This window comes from Eptatretus burgeri, chromosome 11, assembly GCF_056783735.1.
Source record: "Eptatretus burgeri isolate ZD-2024b chromosome 11, Ebu_testis_v1, whole genome shotgun sequence".
Lineage (NCBI taxonomy): Eukaryota > Metazoa > Chordata > Myxini > Myxiniformes > Myxinidae > Eptatretus > Eptatretus burgeri.
Genome location: NC_140971.1, coordinates 73,176,328 through 73,197,530, shown reverse-complemented (window position 1 = coordinate 73,197,530; position 21,203 = coordinate 73,176,328). Strand labels below are relative to the sequence as shown.

Below are 21,203 nucleotides of genomic sequence, written 5' to 3'. Positions count from 1 at the left end.
TGGGCGCGGTATACTTTCTTGCCACTCAATATGGTGGAGCTGCCACAGTCACATGACCGGTGACGCCATCTGAATAAGGCCTATACAAAGGACGAGTCTGGGTAGAGGGAAGTGCTTTTACCTGCATCGTGTGGAATGTCTGTCTACAAGAGCTACGACACATGGTTACGGTTGCTGTTGGTGGGGGTTGATTTTTGAAATGCGCACCTATTTGTTGGACAACTGCCGGACCCCACCCACATTTGTCACTTGACTCCACCCACCATGGCACCCAGATGAAATAAAATGGCCACCATCTTGGTTTTCTGGTGGGCCAAATACATCACACCTGTAGGCCTCCACTGATTACACACTGCCCGGGTTCGTTCCATCAGACGTCCGTTGGCTTTGTTTGGGTCGAGTGTTACTCTGAAAAATGTAATCAATGGGTCGAATAAAATTATTAGCAAGGTTTTAATCAAGCCCGCCAGCAGGCACAGAACTCACCTCCCCCCAAAAAATAGCGTTACATAGTTTTTGAACATCCCCATATTGGGGTTAAACAATCCTTCAATGTGTGACGAATCAGCTCGTTCTGCTATAACGGTGGCAGAGGCTGACATGGATGAGAGGTGTTGAGTTAATATTTTAATAGCACATAAATGTGCTTCCCAATTGCACCATTCATCTTTTAAGAGTGCTTTCATTGTGCGTTTCCCAATTGGCCCGTTACCGGATTTTGTCACAGGATGTGACCAGAGTGCAGTCATTGTTATTACATCGACAATGTTAGAGAAAACACCAATGAGTTTCGTGCTGTAAGCTTCACCTTGTTGGGGTATGGCTTTGTAACGACACGTCGAAGATTATCTGTCAATCAAATGAGCCACAAGGGGTCCCAGTGGTCTACGTATACCCTTCTATATGCTCCTTTTTATGATGAAATCCCCCACCAATCCAATCTCCACTATATACGAGGTCCGTCTTAAAAGTAACGGGACTGAGCCTGCTGTGTGCTCCACTTGCACAACTTGAATGAATGGGTTGCGTCACAGTCTTTCGCAACATTCCAGCAATATATATATATATATATATATATATATATATATATATATATATATATATATATATATATATATATATATATATATATATATATATGATTGGTGATGGTTGACTGCGCTCATTGTGTGATTTTTACAGGTCCTGCTTTACACGTTTGTCTAGTGTGAGTCGTCACGCTATGAGTCGTGAGCAGAGAGCCAATCTGAAGTTTCTTGCCAAGCTTAGCAAAACACCTTCCGAATCCTTTGCAATGCTGCAGAAAGTCTACGGGGAAGAAACGATGTCACATACACGTGCATCTGAATGGCACAAGAGGTTCAAAGAGGGATGGGAGGAGGTTGAAGATGATCCATGGTCTGGAAGAACTTTAACGAGAAGAATGGCGGACAACTTCGAGTGTGTGAAGCAGATGGTGCATGCAGATCGTCGACTTGTGGTGCGGATGATTGCTGAGGAACTTTCCATCAACAACTTGGACACTGTCTGGAACATCATCACTGAAAATCTTGAAATGCGCAAGGTGTGAGCAAAGATGGTTCCCAAGCTGTTGTCCAAGGACCAGAAACAGCAAAGAGTCACTGTCTGTCAAGACATTATCTAGCGCCTCGAGGACGATCCAGACCTGCTCCGGAGAGTCATTACTGGCGATGAATCGTGGATATTCGAATACGATCCCAAGACCAAACGGCAGAGTCGTCAGTGATGGTGATGAAAAGTCCGGCATCACTCAGACCAAAGAAAGCAAGGATGTCGAAGTCGAAGGTCAAGGTGATGCTCATCGCGTTTTTTGACATCAAGGGCATCGTCCACTTCGAGTTTCTACCACAGGGTCAAACAGTGAATCAATACGTGTACAAGGAGATCCTCCGGCACCTCATGAGATCAGTCCGGGACAAGAGGAGGGATCTGTGGGAGAACAATGCCTGGGTGTTCCACCATGACAACGCCCCTGCTCACAGTGCCCTGAGCATCCGACAGTTTCTGGCGGAGAGGAACGTGCCAACTCTGGAGAGACCCCCGTGTTCGCCAGACTTGGCCCCTTGTGATGTTTTTCCTATTCCCCAAGCTCAAGGGGGTGATCAAGGGGACCCAATTCCCTGATGTGGAGGCCATCAAAAGGGCCGTGACGACGGAGCTCCGGAGGATTCCAGAAGAAGCCTTCCGGGTGTGCATTGAAGCGTGGAAGAAGAGGATGGACAAGTGTGTGAGACTGGAGGGAAACTATTTTGTAGGGGACAAGCTGTGATTTCAATATATTTTTTGGAATAAAATTTCTGTGAAGCTTGTCCCGTTACTTTTTATACGGACCTCGTATACATATATATGTATACACAGCTCTGGAAAGAAATAAGAGAACACTCCAAAAAATTTTTAAATCAGCATCTCTACATGTATGGCAGCCATTCCATTCCAGTGTCTGTTGAATTCCAACACAGACACACCTCATTCTACTTAGTGAGGTACTGATTAGGTGATCACCTGAACCGAATCTTATTTAACAAGCAAAAGTATAAAAACCACTGCTGTGGTCATCACTATCCTCTAGGACCAGCTGGATGGCAAAAACAGTGTTAGTAGTCCCTCAAAAGTAATTGGAATAAAAAAAAACGATTGACCATGCCAAAAGAGTTGAAAAGAAAAGTTTTGAGTGAGGAAAAGAAGGGTTCAATTCTGGCTTTACTGGCAGAGGGATACAGTGAGCGTTACGTTGCTTCCATCCTTAAAATTTCAAAGACGGCGGTTCATAAGAACAAGGTCAAGCAGCAGACATTGGGGACAACAAAGCTACAGACTGGCAGAGGGCGAAAACGACTTTCCATTGACTGGGATGACCGCCAACTCATTCGAATGTCACTCAACAACTGTAGGATGACATCAAGTGACCCACAAAAAAAAATGGCAGACGGCAGCTGGGGTGAAGTGCACGGCGAGGACGGTTCGAAACAGGCTCCAATGGGCAGGGCTGAAGTCGTGCAAAGCTAGAAAAAAAACCCTTCATCAATGAGAAGCAAAGAAGAGCCAGGCTGAGGTTTGCAAAAGACCATAAGGGTTGGACAGTAGAGGACTGGAGTCAGGTCATCTTCTCTAATGAGTCCAATTTTCAGCTTTGCCCAACACCTGGTCGTCTAATGGTTAGACGGAGACCTGGAGAGGCCTACAAGCCACAGTGTCTCGCACCCACTGTGAAATTTGGTGGAGGATCGGTGATGATCTGAGGGTGCTTCAGCAAGGCTGGAATCGGGCAGATTTGTCTTTGTGAAGGACTCGTGAATCAAGCCACGTACAAGGTTGGCCTGGAAGAACACTTACTTCCTTCTGCTCTGACAATGTTCCCCAACTCTGAGGATTGGTTTTCCAGCAGGACAATGCTCCATGCCACACAGCCATGTCAATCAAGGTGTGGATGGAAGACCATCAGATCAAGACCCTGTCATGGCCAGCCCAATCTCCAGACCTGAACCCCATTGAAAACCTCTGGAATGTGATCAAGAGGAAGATGGATGGTCACAAGCCATCAAACAAAGCCGAGCTGCTTGAATTTTTGCGCCAGGAGTGGCATAAAGTCACCCAACAGCAATGTGAAAGATTGGAGGAGAGCATGCCAAGACGCATGAAAACTGTGATTGAAAATCAGGGTTATTCCCCAAAATATTGATTTCTGAACTCCTCCTAAGTTAAAACATTAGTATCGTGTTGTTTAAAAATGAATATGAACTTGTTTTGTTTGTATTATTTGAGGTCTGAAAACACTGAATCTTTGTTGTTATTTTGACCAGTTGTCATTTTCTGCAAATCAATGCTCTAAATGAAAATATTTTTATTCGGAATTTGGGAAAAATGTTGTCAGTAGTTTATAGAATAAAACAAAAATGTTCATTTTACTCAAACACATACCTATAAGTAATAAAACCAGAAAAACTGATAATTTTGCAGTGGTCTTGTAATTTTTTCCAATGCTATATATGTATATATGTATATGTATGTATATGTATGTATATATATATATATATATATATATATATATATATTGTTACGGCTGTGGAAATTCGCAATACACCATAAAGGGTCCTTAGATCAGTTATGCCGATAAGTAATTATGTAGTTAGATTTCCCCACCGTTGTTTAGAGGGAATTTCCATGTTCACAGGGCTGTGATCCTTTGAGTTAGCCGTTTTTCTTTTCTCTATCATTATTTTGGACCAATCATCCCCCAACAACCAAATCACCACCACCAACATCATTCCCAAACAACTACAACTCAAACACCACCACCTTCGCCTCTTTACCTCCACAACTCCATCCCGCAAACATCGCTTCACCGCCATTCTCAAACGACGCCCGCCAACAACCAAACTCCCACCACCTCCGCCTTTCTACCACACGTTGTGCCATGAGCTGTGAATGCGTTCCTTTCGCCTCAAAAAGCGGATCAGGAATGCTTCACGCCCCCTTTTCATCCGCCCAATGGCTGAGCATCGGGTGGTGTGGCCCCGCCTCCGAACCCGCTGTGATCCAGAAATTTACATGTACGCCCCTCCCCTTTGCTATACAAGTGCGGGCACGGCGCAGCTCGCGGTGGGAAAGTCAAGTATGGAGGATCTGGAGAGCGCAGAAGAGTGGGAGCAGTGGAGTGGCAGCAGCAGTGTCGGCGGGGCAGTCAAGTCTGCAGTGTTGGCGGGGCAGTCGAGTCGGGAGACGGAGCTCGAAGCCGACGGGGAGCGCCGGAGAGAGCTCGCCGACCACGCCAGGGGCACGAAACCAGGTGCAGCTATGCTGACATCGCGGCTTGCCCGCCATCGCGCCATGAGGGCGCGGGTAAGACCCTTCGGTCTCGTGGACCTGGCCGCTCCTCCAGGTTCCATGCGCATTCGGCCCATGGGCCCAGTCTGACTCCCTTGTCTATGAGGGGGTCTTTTCGTGTTTTTCTTTGAATGCGTGTTGTGGCGCCGAGTCCCGTCAGTAGAATTGTTTCAGTGCATGTAAATAAACATTGCTTTATTCGGTTGTAACTCTTGCTTGTAAATTGCATTCTTACTGTATGGCTGTGAATACGTGCTTGCCTTGTCTGAGTGCGTAATAAATGTGCTTGTCGAACTGTTCCCCGTTTCGTTGCATCCTTTCCTTTGTTTGAAAGTTCCATCTTGCATCACGGAAGGAATTGGTAGAAGGGTGGAAGCACCCGGTAACTAATCACGTCCGTTGGGGCCGGCGATAACACCGCTCTGTTATCACTGGAGCACGGAACGGACCGCTTAAGCGGTTCGTGTCCGAGGCCGGCCAGCAGTGAGGTACGATCGCCCGGTTAAGTACCCACGCAGTTACTTAGGTAGGTCGAGTTTGGCGAACAACCCTATCCTGCGCGGGTGGCCGATTGGCATGATTGTGGTGTGGTCGAAAGACCCACCCGTGACTAGCTCCTGGCAATAGTTCCAAGGATGGTCACGACTGAATTGTCCGTTCCGGTGGGCGACGAGGTCGCGATTTGAGTTACGTGGCCGATCGCACACCGGGCGGACCGAAATTCGTAACAATATTCATACATATATATATATATATATATATATATATATATATATATATATATATTTATCCTGACCAACACCAAGCCACTTAGGACTGGTTCATCCAGTGCTGAATTTGTATGAATTATTTTGTATGGACATGCCAATATTGGCGAACCTCCTCGGGGTCTTTTTATAACCTGGCTTGTAGGTGTGGAGGGTAAATAAGTAAGCAGTTGGCAAAGCAAAACAAATGGGAAGGTGAGAGATCTTTTCCACGTAGCACCTACCGACTGCGTTCCCACACAAATCTGCAGCTGACCCATGTCAGCATTGGAACAACCGAACCAATATGCTGCATCCCATACCTGTCTGCGAGCATGGATAGTGGGCACGACATGGACACGGAACTAGGTTTTAAGCTAAGATTACAAGTTCTGTGTGTGTTGGCTTGTCACTCGTTCCTCCATCAGACAACGATTACAGTCAACAGCCGGTGGAAGAAGCACCCGATTATATTCCCCCCCATTGGGCCAACCACTGTTGATTATTATCCATAGCCAAGCCCATGCATGTGTATACAGGGTGGCTGAGCGAAGGTTTGCACACCCTATCTATGTGCCAGTACTATTTGTGCAAGGTAAAGATTTTTCTCACAGGCAGAGAAGGAAAGCATGCCAGTCTACTCGCTATTTCCTAATACACGCAATATATGAGAAGCTCGAGAAGAAAACAAAATATCCTGTTGGTGGTTGCAGGAGACGAAACGTAGAATGAAGAACTATTCTTGTTGGTCAAGGTTTGTGTCAATCAGCGTTGGCAGACATGTCGAATGATGGATGAATCAACATGATGTTGATTGAGGTATGCAAATGCCTGTGAGAAGCAAAGAAAAGCTGACGTTTCAGGTGTTAGCCCTTCATCAGAACAAAAAGCGGATTAACTTCAGAAACGTCAGTGTTTCCTTGCTTCCAACATTTGTTAGCATCCCTCAATCAAGACCCAGTTGAATTCGTCCATTGTTCTACCTGTCCACCAACACAGATCGACACCAGCCTTCACCAGCAAGACTAGTTCTTCATTCCATCCTGTTGTCAGTCTGTTATGCCGTGATTGCCCTTGGTAGCCGTACAATCGTACATGGCCGTTCACATTTGACATGCAAAAACCTGGGAGCATGAATTTGTTTACAGTGTTGGAGTTGCTGCCTGCACAATAATCAACTCTGAGATAGCAAGTAGTGTAACCTGGTATAAACACAGTGGTGTATCCAGATTCCAGACCTTGGAATCAGAGGGGCAACATCCTGCCAAATTGTTTGTCAGCAGGGAAGCATATATTGCATGTTCATTTGGTCAAATGTTACCCATATTGTTCTCAACCATGAACCACATCTGTTTGGGCAAAATAAAACTGTGATGGAATGAGTACATTAATTTTGCTCTCAATCTAAATTTCCTATGTCTGAACAATCTAAAGATGTATTATACGGCATTATTTATATGACAAATTAAAATTCAACTTTGAACTGACCTTGACATGAAATATTTGCATCTTTTGCATATTCTGGCAAGCTGGCAATCACCGATGAGTAATCTACTCTTGACGTAAGATCTTTTTTATACCGAGCAATGCTAGCCTAGAAAGCCATTCACCAGACATTGTGGAGCGAAGATGATTCCTGATCAGTTCGACCGTGCTGAGTGATTGCTCAACTGTAGCTATAGATGAAGAAATTGGTAGTGTTCCCATGATGTGATACAGTTTTGTAAGATTGGCATAAGTGCACTCAAATGTGTTCTTGATTATGAATTTTAAAATGCCTTGTGTATTTGTTGTTTCAATACTATCAGTAGTTATCGCCCCCCCCTCCCTCCCAACAAATTCCAAGTCGTCAACCTCCCCCCCCCTCCAATAACAAACCCTAACTCCTCACCTTCCCCCTTCCAACCCTAAGGCATGAATCCCTTCCCCACTCCAAGCCTTCAACCTCCTGTGTAACCTCCGTGATAAAAGCACTGCTTGAGAGAATGCCACATAGTTATTTAGGCGGTGCAGAGAAAACAAACCACTGCCTTGATTGCTGAGGCCTATCTTCACAAGGCCTGTGATGCCTGGAGGCTCACGTCACATCACGTCATCGACATGGAGATGTGCATATGTTATTTGTTGCATGTTTTAGATTGACCAAATACCAAAGTATTCTTTGCTTTAGATTTATTTATTTGTATGCAGCCTGAGACGGTCTGGTTGCATCATTTCCTTGGGATGTGGCTGTGTCGTTGATGCAATGCCCCCTGTTACCAGTAAGCTGGTACCTATTTTGCCGATCTCAGATAGATGACAGGCTGAGGATTGTACTTTTAAAACAGGATTGTTGATTGGAGAAATTATCATATTGAGTGTTCGAGGAGGGAGAGTCAGAGGACTGAATCTAAAGTGTGAGGACTGGGGAGTCACAGTTGCATGTGTTGTCAGAGTTACAGTTACAATATGCTTGCTGGTTTGCTCCAATCTGCCTGTCCTCATCCTCACCAGATTTTTTGTTATTACATTATGTCAAATTAACATTTTCAGCCTGATACCTCATCTACATGATTAAAAAAAAAGATTTAAAAATAATCACAGAAAGAAAATTTTTTTTTTAATTTGAGAAGTTCATTGTATAAGAAACAGAGGGTATGGGACATTGATGCACGGACAAACGGCACTGTAGATGAAGATCCAAGCTCATCAGACAGAAGAAATTTTCAACAACACAAATGTCGAGGTGAAAATACATTTTTGTACTCCATTGTTCTTTTGCATTTTTCAGTTTATCAATATTTTTGAAACATTGCAACACAATTGTTGCTCATCATATTTAACGTAAACATCTCAACATGCATTGTGATTTCTTGACGTAAAAATGTAACGAAGAGATTTAATACATTGAGGATAAAGCCTTTATTTACAAAAAAGATAAATAACCTTCTCTAAAAAAAAAAATTAAACCTCATTCACATTTTTTTTTAAATTTTACTTGTTGTGCTCAACACTAGTCGACCTTATGTTCTCGAGTTATTCCTGCTACATTACACCAGGAATTAATGCATGGTAACTTACGATGGCAATGGTAGTGATAAAGAAAGAAGAAAAAGACGGAGTAAGAATGATTGCAATTTGTAACAAAACCTTAAATGTGGTCAAAAGTATATGAGGAAAGAAATGCAACACTTCCTGTAAACTATTATCAGAAACTACCAATAAACTTAGGCATTGAAAGTTTGTTTAGAGATTATAGGCCATGATTAGCTTAATCATTTGACAGTTAACACGTTCCAACCTAACCAAAGTTATTCCTTAACCCTATACAGATCAATTAGTAGTATAAGGAGGGTTTAACCAAGTACTAGAATGTGATATATGATGAAATTTCTTACGTTTGTGCACAAAAAATGCTGTTCTCATCGAACTGTGATAAAAGCATGCAGCTGACTTAGATTTTGTCTGCAATCATTGGTTTATAGGCTCAAACTTTTGACCATAGAGAAGCCTTCATCTGGAACTGTAGGTAAATAAAATATATTGACCAAAGATTAATGAAACAACACACCTCATCCCTGTCAAACGCTACTTGGTTGTGAAAGCTCAAGTCCTTTAAGGGGCCATTTATTTATTATTTATATGGGGGAGAGGGTGGGAATTCTAGATTGTGAAAATAAGATTTGAGAAAAGTAAGATAAGGGAGGAGAAAAAAAAATGGGGCATGCAAGTAATGGATTGTTGTTGTGAGGAGAGGCAGAAAGGTTAGGGAGAGAGAGAGAGTTGGAGGATGGGACATGTGTGTGACATAAGTGGGGGTGAGGAGAGAAGGAAGCCCAAATATGTAAGTACATAATAAACAAATGCCTCTGAAGCCTTTGTTCTCAAACAAAACCATATTTTTGTTCTTTTTTAACAATATATTTTGCAGAATATTTCCCAACTGCCCAACATTTATTGAACATAATGTGTCCTAACTACACTCAGTTTTTCTTTGTTTGCAGGTATAAAACAAGGATAATGCAAACTAGTAATACAATATCTTACTATATGATTACCCCCCCCCCCCACCATCCCAACTGAACTAAATTAATTTTGCATTGAACGTGTAATTAACAAACAGCATTTTGAATGTGACAAAAAAGGGTATCCCTTAAATTTGCCTGTCAACCTACCAATGTGTATCAATCTCCAATCGCCTATACAGTTGTCTCACTCAGTTGTATGAGTTTACTTATCATGATCGATAGCTTTGTAATCTCTGATTTGTCCCATAAAGCATCCTGCACCACCACCACCAAAAAAATAAAAACAGAAAATTATTATTACAACAATATTGCCATAATTAAAATAAATCGAACCCAGTTGTGATAGTCCATGATCTCTCCAAGAAGGCTTCGCTACTTCCCTGAGTACTCAAACCAGTTTGGACGGTCAGTAGAGCAACACACGCCCTCGGATGCGCTTCCGGCAGATGGGGCACTCGGTCACTCTGTCAGAGCAGCGTTGACACGTGCTGTGTCCACACATGAACACCATATTCTTCGTGCGATCCAGGCACACTGGGCACATTGTCTGTGTGGCACGGAGCGCGCGGTCCACGGGACAGTCATCCACCGGGAGTATTTCTGCTCTTACACCATCAAGAAAAGGTGTCTCAACGAGACAAGCACCTGTGACTGGAGGATGACAGGGCATCAATACATTTAAACAAAGCAAGAGGTGAAAAGGCCAGTGATATACACCACATAATCTCACCTGGTCCTTTATCTGCTGCAGCTGCCTCTCCAGGTCTCCCATACCTTCTTTTGGTTGATTAGTAGGAGGCCTTATTGCTGGGCTGGTTGGAGCAGACAGTTGTCCTAGGGAAGTGTTACAGCACTTGGTCATTACAGGCTGAGGAAGTCATTTAGTGTGAGCTGTTGCAGTGCATATGTGTGGTTATTATGTTGACACATGTAATTAAATCAACGCATTTTACCTGATGGGTAGACAACTGTATCTGGAGTCCCTCCAGGGTTCTGTGTTACGAGGCTATTGGTGCTTTCAACAGCCTGTCTACACTCCAAACATCGGCGTACTCGCAATGCACACTCTGCGTCACATGTACAGCAATCAATTTTGTGAAACATGGGAAAAAAAATGTTGAGGCAGCTGGAAATATTTGCAGCAACTGCAGTGGAAATGAAGCATTATGATATTACATCATGGGTTGTGAGTGTATCTCGGAGGAAATTAACGATTGGGTCACATAATAGTCACTGATCAGGTTTGAGTGAAGATTGCAATGAGTGCACCAAAGTTGTGGAGCACTTATAACAAAATCAGCTTCTTGTAATAAGAATAAGATGAAGAAGAAATGCCGATTGTGAGAGCAACTATGACAATTCTTCAGTAGGAAAAGTTACTTAACGTCATAGAAGTGACTTTCTATGTAATGGAAGGAACTATCTAATAGCCATGATCTCTGCTCTCATAGTTTAGGAACACAAAACAAATTGGCTGGGTGAGTCTTCTCCTGGTCCCATGAGTTTTAATAGCTGGTTTTGGGGAGATATCATGAACAGATGGATGATAGATCATTCATTTTTGACCTTAAGGAAAACATCATACAATCCATGGACATTGTGTACACCTGCATGTGCTTGAGGTTTAACGGATGAGATCACATGATTGATTGAAGGAGAAAGAAAAAGAAAAACGTCTTTTACTATCCTTTCAAATCCAGTATTTGCTCATGCAGATCATACCTGTTACAATTACAAGATCAGCAATTCTAAGACTATTCTCAGAGAACTGCCTCTGTGCCAGCTAGTCTGGCAGTTCACCAAGTCAGATTGCATGGCAGGGACTGCAAGCAGCCATCTCTCTTCATGACTGATCTATATCCACTGCCCCTGATATTAACTCAGCCTGGGAATTCTTCGACAAAATCCTGCTCTCTTATGCACCGATTCATCCTACCCCTATTCCCACCCATGGTACACTGAATCCTGTGGCACATAAAGTGCCAGCCTTCTTTTCCTGGAAAGCAAACTAAACTGAAGGTAATTTCAGCTCATTCCACAAAGCCACAACAAGTGTGTGTCCACTCTCAGGAGAACCAGAAAACAACATCTGTCCAACCTCAAGAATGAACTTTCAAACTTCTCTCCCTCTAAAAACTGTGGGCCCTTGTTAAGTCTGTCTCTGGTGTATGCTCCCCTCTCATCGCTTCCCTCATGTCATGCAATCCATCATCACAGTCGACATAGAATCATTCCTTTTCTTCAATGGCATCATTTCAGATCAAAAAATTCAGATTTAGACCAGATCACTCCACCTTTGACATGCTGCTTCTATCCTCCCAATAATGTATGGAGGCCCGCAATGGCAGACGTGAGATCAGGGCCGTCTCTCCAGACATATCTTGTGTTTTTGATGGAGTCCAGCATCCTGCCTTGCTCTCCATAGTCTCTGCCCATTGCATTTACAGCCAACTCCACACATGGCTCACTGACATCCTCAACAGTCGTAGCCAACCTGTGGCTTTCAACGGAATCTTTTCATCTCCTCTCCCTACCCAAACACACCTCCTTCCAAATTTCCAGTTTTTCTTTCTTGAGAGTGCTTCTGTGTCCATCTTGTTCACTCCATGCATCCTCCCAAAACACTCTTTCCTTACCACATACCAAATTTGTCCAAGTCTCCCTCTATTTCAACTGTTTATTTTGTTCTGTTGCACCTTGACACATTGTGTTCTAGTTCTTCCATAAGCCTTGACTTTGTAAAACCTGATCAAATTACAAATTCCTGCCCAAATCAGTTCCAGTCAAATGTCAGACCTGCCTATTCAGTTCGTGAAAGACTTGGGCAAAAACCTCACCCAGGGGTAACCCCACAAATAAAACGGATTTAATTATCGGCATTAAAGTTGTAGAGTAGTAGTAATATTAATAGTAGTAGTAGTAGTAGTAGTAGTAGCATTTCTATCGTGCTAGCCATTTACAGGTTTTTTATTTTATAATTTTCACAACCCATGCACCTCTCCCCCCTTATTTTTGACACCGAGATCCATATCTGCAAAAATGACAGCTAATAAGATATGTCAGATGTGATGGCTTCCTCTGAGTTTATACAAACCTTTTTACTTAAAAGCATGGACAACACTCCTTTGTTCTTTGAACGCAAACCTGTGAATACAGCTATTATAATATGTACAAATGCAGGAGGAGTGGGGTGAGGATGAGAGAGAGTCTGTTTTACAGTAAAAGATCAGGTATACTCACTTATGCACACGCAGACATGTCCACAAGGCTCGAAGACTACAGTAGCAAGACCCTCGGCGCAAATAACGCATTCATACAACTACAGCACAAGGAAAGATAGGGAAAAATAGGTCACACCACTGCAAACGTGAGGCATTGGTTGTACACTGAGAAACAAAAGGAAAAGTAATAATAATAATAATAATAATAATAATAATAATGATGTGAGGTTATAATTGTATAATAAAACAAAAGGAAAAGTAATAATAATAAGGTAAGGTTATAATTAAGTAATAAAACAAAAGGAAAAGTAATAATAAGGTAAGGCAAAATTATATAATAAAACAAAAAGAAAAATATTAATAACTAGGTGAGGTTATAATTATCTAATAAAACAAAAGGAAAAGTAATAATAATAAGGTAAGGTTATAATTATATAGCAAAACAAAAGGAAAAGTAATAATAATAAGGTAAGGTTATAATTATGTAATAAAACAAAAGGAAAAGGATTAATAATAATAATAACAATAAGGTAAGGTGAAAATTATATAATAATAAGGTGAGGTTATAATTTTCTAATAAAACAAAAGGAAAAGTAATAATAATAATAATAATAATAATAAAGTAAGGTTATAATTATCTAAAAAAACAAAATGAAAAGTAATAATAATAAAACAAGGTTATAATTACATAATAAAACAAAAAGAAAAATATTAATAATAAGGTAAGGTTATAATTATATAATAAAACAAATAAAAATATTAATAATAAGGTGAGGTTATAATTATCTAATAAAGGAAAAGTAATAATAACATAAGGTTATAACTATATAATGAAACAAAAGGAAGAGAATCATTTAACACCCATTCTCAATCTTTTTTACTTAACTAACCGCATCTCCCTTTTAAGCATCCCCTTCCCCATTCTCTTCCTGCCACAAAACTATTCATATGCAATATGTCTATGTTTCTTTTGTCTGCCTCTTCCCCTTTTTTTGCATGTCAGTCTAAGAGCCTGCTGCCCTCTGTTTAGCTTCTCCATAAGCCAAGGCTAGAAAATGTTAAACTGGCATTCCATCTGCCAGCATTAGTTGGTGTATGCTAAGGATCTCCCAGTGTCCTTTGCAAAAAATAGGCAAGTTATGGTGGCAATCTGAACAAATTCCAAAATTCCTGCACACTCTGCCATGTATCATGCATCAGAGTGGTGACCCGTTCAGGATTGTTACCCCTCGCCAAGTAACCGCTTCTGGAGATCAAATGCTCTGCATAGAGAATGGCATGTGAATGAACTAGAAGGGCACTTGGTAGAGCACATACCTCCGCAGACTGATTACTATACATTTTGTATCCTACTGACAGGCCAGATCTGGATTCGGACCTGAACTAAAATTTAATCAGCTTGTTCTTGTCACCTAACCAACTCATCCACTAAGTTTCGTCTGAATCCATACATAATTTTTTGAGATATCATGCTATATTATCATTTTAGCCCTATCTCTCAATGGTGAAAAATCACTTTAAAAATTCTCGAATCCAGAGCCGGATTCCGATCTTCACCAAAATCTAATCATTTCGTCCTTATCACACACCCAAACTCTCCACCAAATTTCATCCGAATCCACCCACAACGTTTTGAGATAGTTTGTCCACAAACAGACAGACAGGTAGAAAGGGGTGAAAACATCACGTTTATCCACTTTTGGTGGTGGAGGTAATGAATGAGCATTCAAAACAACAAGAAAAAAAAAAGAGATGATTTAGTCATCATGCGTTCAGGTCAAATCCCATTTAAAAACGCTATGTACAACTATCACAGAGGATTATGAAAGTTGAAGGCTTACCACATGTCTCCTTTGGATGGTATTTCCAATGGTTTTTGAGCTTTCTTTTTCTTTTTTTTTACATGAACTCAACCCCATGATACGTTATTTCACTGGAAGTCATTGACCTTTCCATTATACTATACACGTGTGGATCCAACATCTTGAAAAACATCAATATACAATGAAGATAATTCCAGATCTATTTAAATTCTTGCTTTTGAAATCTGACTGATATCACATAAATCAAACAAACAGGATAAGACTACAGTTTCAGTTGAAACCATTGCATTTGTTTGGCAGAATTCGGAGAATTGGTGATATGACCCAAATACTTTGGAACCTGGTTCCACCCTTTAAAACTCGGAGGCAACAGTCACATGATATTTGGAATATGGATAGAAACGTTAAACAGCTGAAAATATGAGGTGCTTTCAAAAAGATACTCACAATACTCCAAAAAATGCGAACGTTTAATATTTCAACAAATAAGTATGAACTAGCGATACCTCTGCACATGCATGGGATAGCAGTACAACATAGCTGGTAGCAGACGACAGACCGTACACGGGGAATGACAAAGATACGCATTGTGCAAAATGCAAGTGGTACTATGGAACGCCAAGACTTCCCAAACATTGTCGGCATGTCCGCTAAGTGCCACAGCAGTTTCATGTGACGATCGTGTGACGGCGAGCCGAGTTTTTAGTGTGCAAGCTTGGTATTATAATAGAGATTATTAGTTGAATGAGAAATATTTCTTTACTAACTTTCTATACACTCGTCGTCATCAATATGTATCACGTGGCTGGGGATTAATATCAGTTCTTGCCGGGACATGGTGGTCCCGTTGATGTAGTTGGAGCAGTTAGAGCTCTGTCAGTTAGAGCAGGAATTTGTAATTTGTTAATGGTACCGGCAATAGTTCACCAGCTCTTTGTGAAGAACACCATGGGATCTTTAACATCCACCAACTAATGCTAGCAGATTGAACACCAGTTTAACCTCCAACTGAAGGATGACACACACACATTGATGGAACGCCCAAATCACAGTTTACACATGAGACGAGATTCAAACCCAGGCGAGACAGCTCATAGATGTGGGTGCATACCTTCAAGTTATCCTGTCAGGCCCCTTCAACACTTGGACAAATTAAAAGTAAAAACGTTGGCATTTCCTGAACTTTTGTGAGTAACCCCGTTTCGAAAAAATTTCGAAAATCCTTTGTACGTATTGTTACGAATTTGGAATTCAATTGCACACAACATACAGGTTCCTTTAGTCAGCTATGTCGATAAGTGCTTGTTCCCAAGATAGCTCACCTTTCATTGTTTAAATGTTCAGAAATCGATTAGATGCGCTGCGGATCGATTTAATAGTTGGGAACGAACAATGGAGACATCCCTCCCCCTCTTCTGCGAAGAGGATGAACCCTGCCATCCCATGACTCATGATGTCAACAACTCCCTCCCACCAGTGGCTGAGCGGGGGATGGAGCACGAGGGCATGAGTCATGAGTCACGCCGGGAGCTGGAGAAGGATAAGAGGAGATCTTTTTTTGTTCGTGTTGGGAAGTTGGAGTAGTAAGCTTTTTGCTTTGGCAGAGAGTAGTTGTTCAGCAGACCGTCGGGTCCTGCTTGGCTTGGGTGAGGGTTGAGGCCTTCGGAAGCTTTTTGCTTCAGCTTCTGTTTGGCTCGGGAGAGCTTTTTGCTTCGAGCTGCTTTGTTTTGGAAGGAAGTTGAGCCGGTTGCTCGGATTGAGCTGCGAATGGTGGCTTCTTCTTCTTCTTCTTCTTCTTCTTCTTGGTTCGTGGAGCTCTTTGTTCTCCATTTTGGTTCCCGGCTTGGTGTGACTCATCGGCCTCTTCTTGGAGGTGGTTCCTCGGGGAAGCGACGCATCGACGGGAAGGATCGGCGCCTCGTCTCACCAGCACGTGTTGAGAAGCGCGGGAGGTGGTTCCTCGGGGAAGCGGTGTATCGACGGGAAGGATCGGCGCATCGATGGGAAGGATCGGCGCCTCGTCTCACCAGCACGTGTTGAGAAGCGCGGGAGGGTTCGCGGGAGCTCGGGAAGGATCGTAGCTCATGGCGATTGGATCCAGCTCGCTCTCGCTGGAGCCCGGGTCCGAACAACTTGAAGACCACACGAGGTGGAGAGGTTCGAGATAGGCTCTGGGTTTCAGCACACCTGTCCTCCGAACTGGAGCTCGTTATTAAAGGCCTCTGCCACCATTTCTTGTGTGTGTGTGTGTGTGTGTGTGTGTGTGTGTGTGTGTGTGTGTGTGTGTGTGTGTGTGTGTGTGTGTGCGCGTGTGTGTGTGTGTGCGTGCGTGCGTACATGTGGCCGTGGGTCCGTCTAATAAGTAGGAACTGCTGTTAAGTGCAAGTGACTGTACATAATAAGTAGACGGTTGTAGTTCTTTTGTCGTGCTTTTGTTGCTTGTATAATTGCATACGTGTTTTGCCTTGTTTAATTGCATACGTGCTTTATTATAATAAATGTCCTTGTGTGAATGTAAACCTGTTCGTTGCGTCCATTCCCTCATTGAACTGCCCCATCTTGCACTCGCAATATAGTTGGTTTTTAAATAGCCGGTAAAGTGATCGGGTCCAACGGGACTGCGCGATAATTCCCCGCTCGGTTATCCCAAAAGGAAGCGAGCTGCTTAAGCGGCTCGTCTCCGAGCGGTCCCGTTGAGGTACAATCTCTCGGTAACCTACCCGCGCGAATAATTAGGTAAATCGAAGATTTGCCGATCGGACCCTGTAGCGCGGGTCGAGTACGGACAAGGTTATGGTGTGGTTAAAAACACACCCGTGGCTGGTTTCCGGCGTTGATCCGGAAAGCCGCGACTGGATTGTCCGTTCGGTGGGTGAAGCGACCGCTATTGGTTAGACGCGGTCGTTCGCACACCTGCGGGCGGAAATCTACAACAGTATTATCATTGTAAAAAAATAAAATAAAATAAAATAAAAAGGTAAAATGACGATGAGTTGACATACATAGTTTCGTTCTTGAACGGGCTTACGACACAGCAAACAATGGCGGATGCGTGTTGCACAATCCTTGCAGGCTACAGCATGACCACAAGGCACAAAGATGGTGTCCGGCCGGCCACCTGAACACACCAAGCACTCCTCCAGCTGCCCATCTGCAGCCACCGTCAAGCCTGACACAGGCAAACTACTGGGGCAGGGTAGAAGGGACAGCAACTGCTTTTCTGGGACAACTTGTGCAATGTAAAGCTGACTCCTGCTCATAGCATGCATTAGCCAAAAATTGCTCCAAAGTGCAAAAGGTGTATTTTGTTTCTTAAAATCAAGTGTGCAGAGACACTCAAACTCAAATGAGGCATGCAGCCTTACCTGTGCAGTTCCTGCAGGCTCGTATTAAGCACATGGACGAGTGCAGTGTCAGAGCAGAGATCGGCAGCTGTCTGCCCATGCTTGTTACGAAAGGATGCGTCTACACCATGCTGGAGTAGCATCTGAGTAATCTCCAGCTGGCCTCCCTCGCAACAACCAAAGGAAACCTGCACCAGTGAGATCATGTGTGTATTTTTGAGAACAAGAATGAGATAAAAAGAGGAGAGAAGAAGCATATAGTTTATGGCATATTGATACAACTGGAGACACCTGCTCTCCATGGGAGCGACATTCGGGACGGGGTGTTGGTTAAGTTGGAGGTGGTATAGGAGAATATAATTTATTCAGCACTATGATGGTTGTAGGTTTGCATCACTTGTGGAAGTCCAACTGTGCAGTTGATGCAGTGCCTCCATTCAGATTAAGGCAGGAATTTAGAATATGGCAAGGGTACTGGCACACAATGGCCTGCTCTTCGAAAAGGTTCCATGAGATATTTAACATTCACAAGGGAATGCTAGTAGATGGAAGAGCCAGTTTAATATCCCCTTCAAAGGATTGCACATTCATTGATACAAAGCCCTGTCTCTGAAGCACCATGATGGCAGTTTTGAGTCAGGCTGAGAATAGAGCCAAGAAAAGACAACTCAAAAGCAAGCACACTACCTCTGAGGTATGAAGAGAAAAACACCATCTCTGAGCTTATGAAGTAAGAGGATGAAGACTCAAATTTCTGCTCTTCAATGTGATTGTGAGTACAGTGCTGTATGCAGTTCGTAATGAGTTTGTGTGTTTAATTTTTTTTCTACAGTGATGTAATGTTCATGAAGGAGCTTGTTCATACATACATCACATGTAGGACAAGGACATGAGGAGAGGATGTACTTTTAAATGAATTGCAAGGCCATTTGTGTAAGATCATCGACAAATCAACACAGTTCACAATTTGAATCTGGAACTCCAGCATCATGAGCTTTATTCTCAGATGGCAATCTCAAACAGGTTAAACCAAGTATGTTTTCTTCAAAGGAATGTACCTGATTGGCATAAAGACCAATGGTAGGGCTTGCCAGGTCTCGACCAGGCCGCATAGCTTCATGCAAAGCTGTGTCTCCATCATGGTCTTGGAGGTTTGTCTGAGCTCCACCCTCCAGCAACAGCTGTGCAAAGAAGGGTTATTGTCACTCATTCAATTTTCAAAGAATATAGAAACTCAAAAGTGGTAATTATAGTTTCACTGCCAATTTAGTCACTATGTGCAAGAATTCTTTAAAAAAAAAAGTTTTGGAGTGTTGTATTTACTGGCAGGATCACCGCCCTATATTGGCGATCATGTTCCAAGCATGCAACACGTTCTTCTGATGCATACATTTAGTTGGGCAGTGTATAGGCAACTGACAGCTCTACGCAAAAATAAATAACCCAAGTTACGTGTATGGAGCAAAAATATACCTACTGCTTGTAATTAATAACATCTCACTGAACTGGTAAACGTGGGGACAGGAATACTGTACTGTAGATGGTGGAGACTTGTAGTACCCTCTCCCACCTGGAGGTGGCACTACATGATACACATTTACATAGAGAATTTGCTGCCCCCCTCCAACCCCCCCCCCCCACCCAAGACCATAGGCAAAGACAAAAACACCCTTACAATTAATTGGGGTCATGCTGATCCGATGTAGCAAGTCTGGATGTAATCGGCCCAAAAATGTAGGAGTAGCGTGACAAACAGGCCCACAAACAAACACACAAACACCGGTCTATGAATTACATATGCAAATACAGCAGAATATTTAACTCATCCTCCATCCCACACTAGGCTCCATGCAAATTCGGCATGCCTCTTCCCTTCCCTCTCTTTACTCTCATTTCTTCTCCAATGTATTTCTCTTCTCCCGTTAGTCTCCTACACCGCCACATACCACATACATACTCCCTTTTCTGGATTTTAATGTCCCAATTTATCAATCCCCCTCTCTTTTCAATGCAGCAGGAGATGGGGCTTTGCAATCGTGTGTGTGTGTGTATGTGTGTGTGTGTGTGTGTGTGTGTGTGTGTGTGTGTGTGTGTGTGTGTGTGTGTGTGTGTGTGTATGTATATATATATATATATATATGTATATGTATATATATGTGTGTATATATATATATATATATATATATATATATATATATATATATATATATATATATATATATGTATATGTATATGTATATGTATATATATATGTGTATATATATGTGTATATATATGTATATGTATATGTATATATATATATGTGTATATATATATATATATGTATATGTATATGTATATGTATATGTATATGTATATGTATATGTATATATATATATATATATATATATATATATATATATATATATATATATGTATATGTGTATATATATATATGTCCAGGGTAAAATTTGATCATCATAAAATTTTCAATAAAGTATTATGAGAATCTGAAGAACACTACTTAATAATTGGGTCAAAATGTCAAAGGGTAAAGTCACAGAATAGAAATAAGCCTAAGCCTTAGATTCCAGCCCTCCGCTACAGAGCGCAAGATGTTGGGTCTTTTTTTTATTTTTAAAAAATTGCTTCTGTGTTTGTTTATTTTTACCATTTGAGCTTTTGTCATCAAATTTTCAATCAACTTTTATGATGAAAATATGGCGAACACCAACAAATAAGTTTACATTTTTTTTAGCTGTTGTTTTCGTCAAGTTTAGTTTCAGTCAAAAGCGGACGCGGACGAGCTTTACATTGTGAGAAGCTTTCTAGTTTTGTCCTTTGTTTTCTGGTGTTCAAAAAACATTTAACCAACAAGTGGAAGGTATTTTGCAGCACATTGTTGGAAGGAACAATGATTACATTATGTTAAGAAGAGGAAGTGCAAAGAGATTCAGATGAAATGCTTGATAACACAGACACTTTGAACAACAGTGATAAATACAGCGTGTACCTGCACGAGCTGCACATGCCGACGCATCACAGCCAGGTGGAGCGGCGTTTGCTGCTTGGAGTTCTGCAGGTTCACACTGGCCTTCCCCTGCAGTAAAACACAGGGGATTCTTCTTTTTCTTGTGTATGGCAGCTTGGCTGCCAGGTAGCTATCATTTTGTTGGGGTGCGACTATGCCGTTGATGCTGTGACCCTCTACCAGCACACTGGTACTCATTTTGCCGAC

At 42.1% G+C, this 21,203-nt stretch overlaps 1 protein-coding gene across 3 annotated transcripts in view; it reads right to left on the bottom strand.

Moving 5' to 3' along the window:
* Positions 1–8,093: 8,093 nt before the first annotated feature.
* The window catches only part of LOC147017369 (E3 ubiquitin-protein ligase MIB1-like), a 29,474-nt gene continuing 16,364 nt past the window's right edge, over positions 8,094–21,203 (bottom strand). Inside the window, exons 12-19 of one of the 3 annotated variants that reach the window (XM_085846965.1) lie at positions 20,979–21,065; positions 19,045–19,167; positions 18,008–18,174; positions 17,645–17,828; positions 12,839–12,917; positions 10,552–10,665; positions 10,329–10,432; positions 8,095–10,249 (exon numbers count right to left, since the gene is read on the bottom strand). In XM_085846965.1, coding sequence (XP_085703091.1) covers positions 10,205–10,249; positions 10,329–10,432; positions 10,552–10,665; positions 12,839–12,917; positions 17,645–17,828; positions 18,008–18,174; positions 19,045–19,167; positions 20,979–21,065 — 903 coding nt within the window. In that variant the 3' untranslated portion in view covers positions 8,095–10,204. Of the gene's footprint in view, positions 10,433–10,551; positions 10,666–12,838; positions 12,918–17,644; positions 17,829–18,007; positions 18,175–19,044; positions 19,168–20,978; positions 21,066–21,203 lie in introns of all 3 variants that reach the window. The other 2 variants (XM_085846963.1, XM_085846964.1) reach the window with 2 other exon arrangements.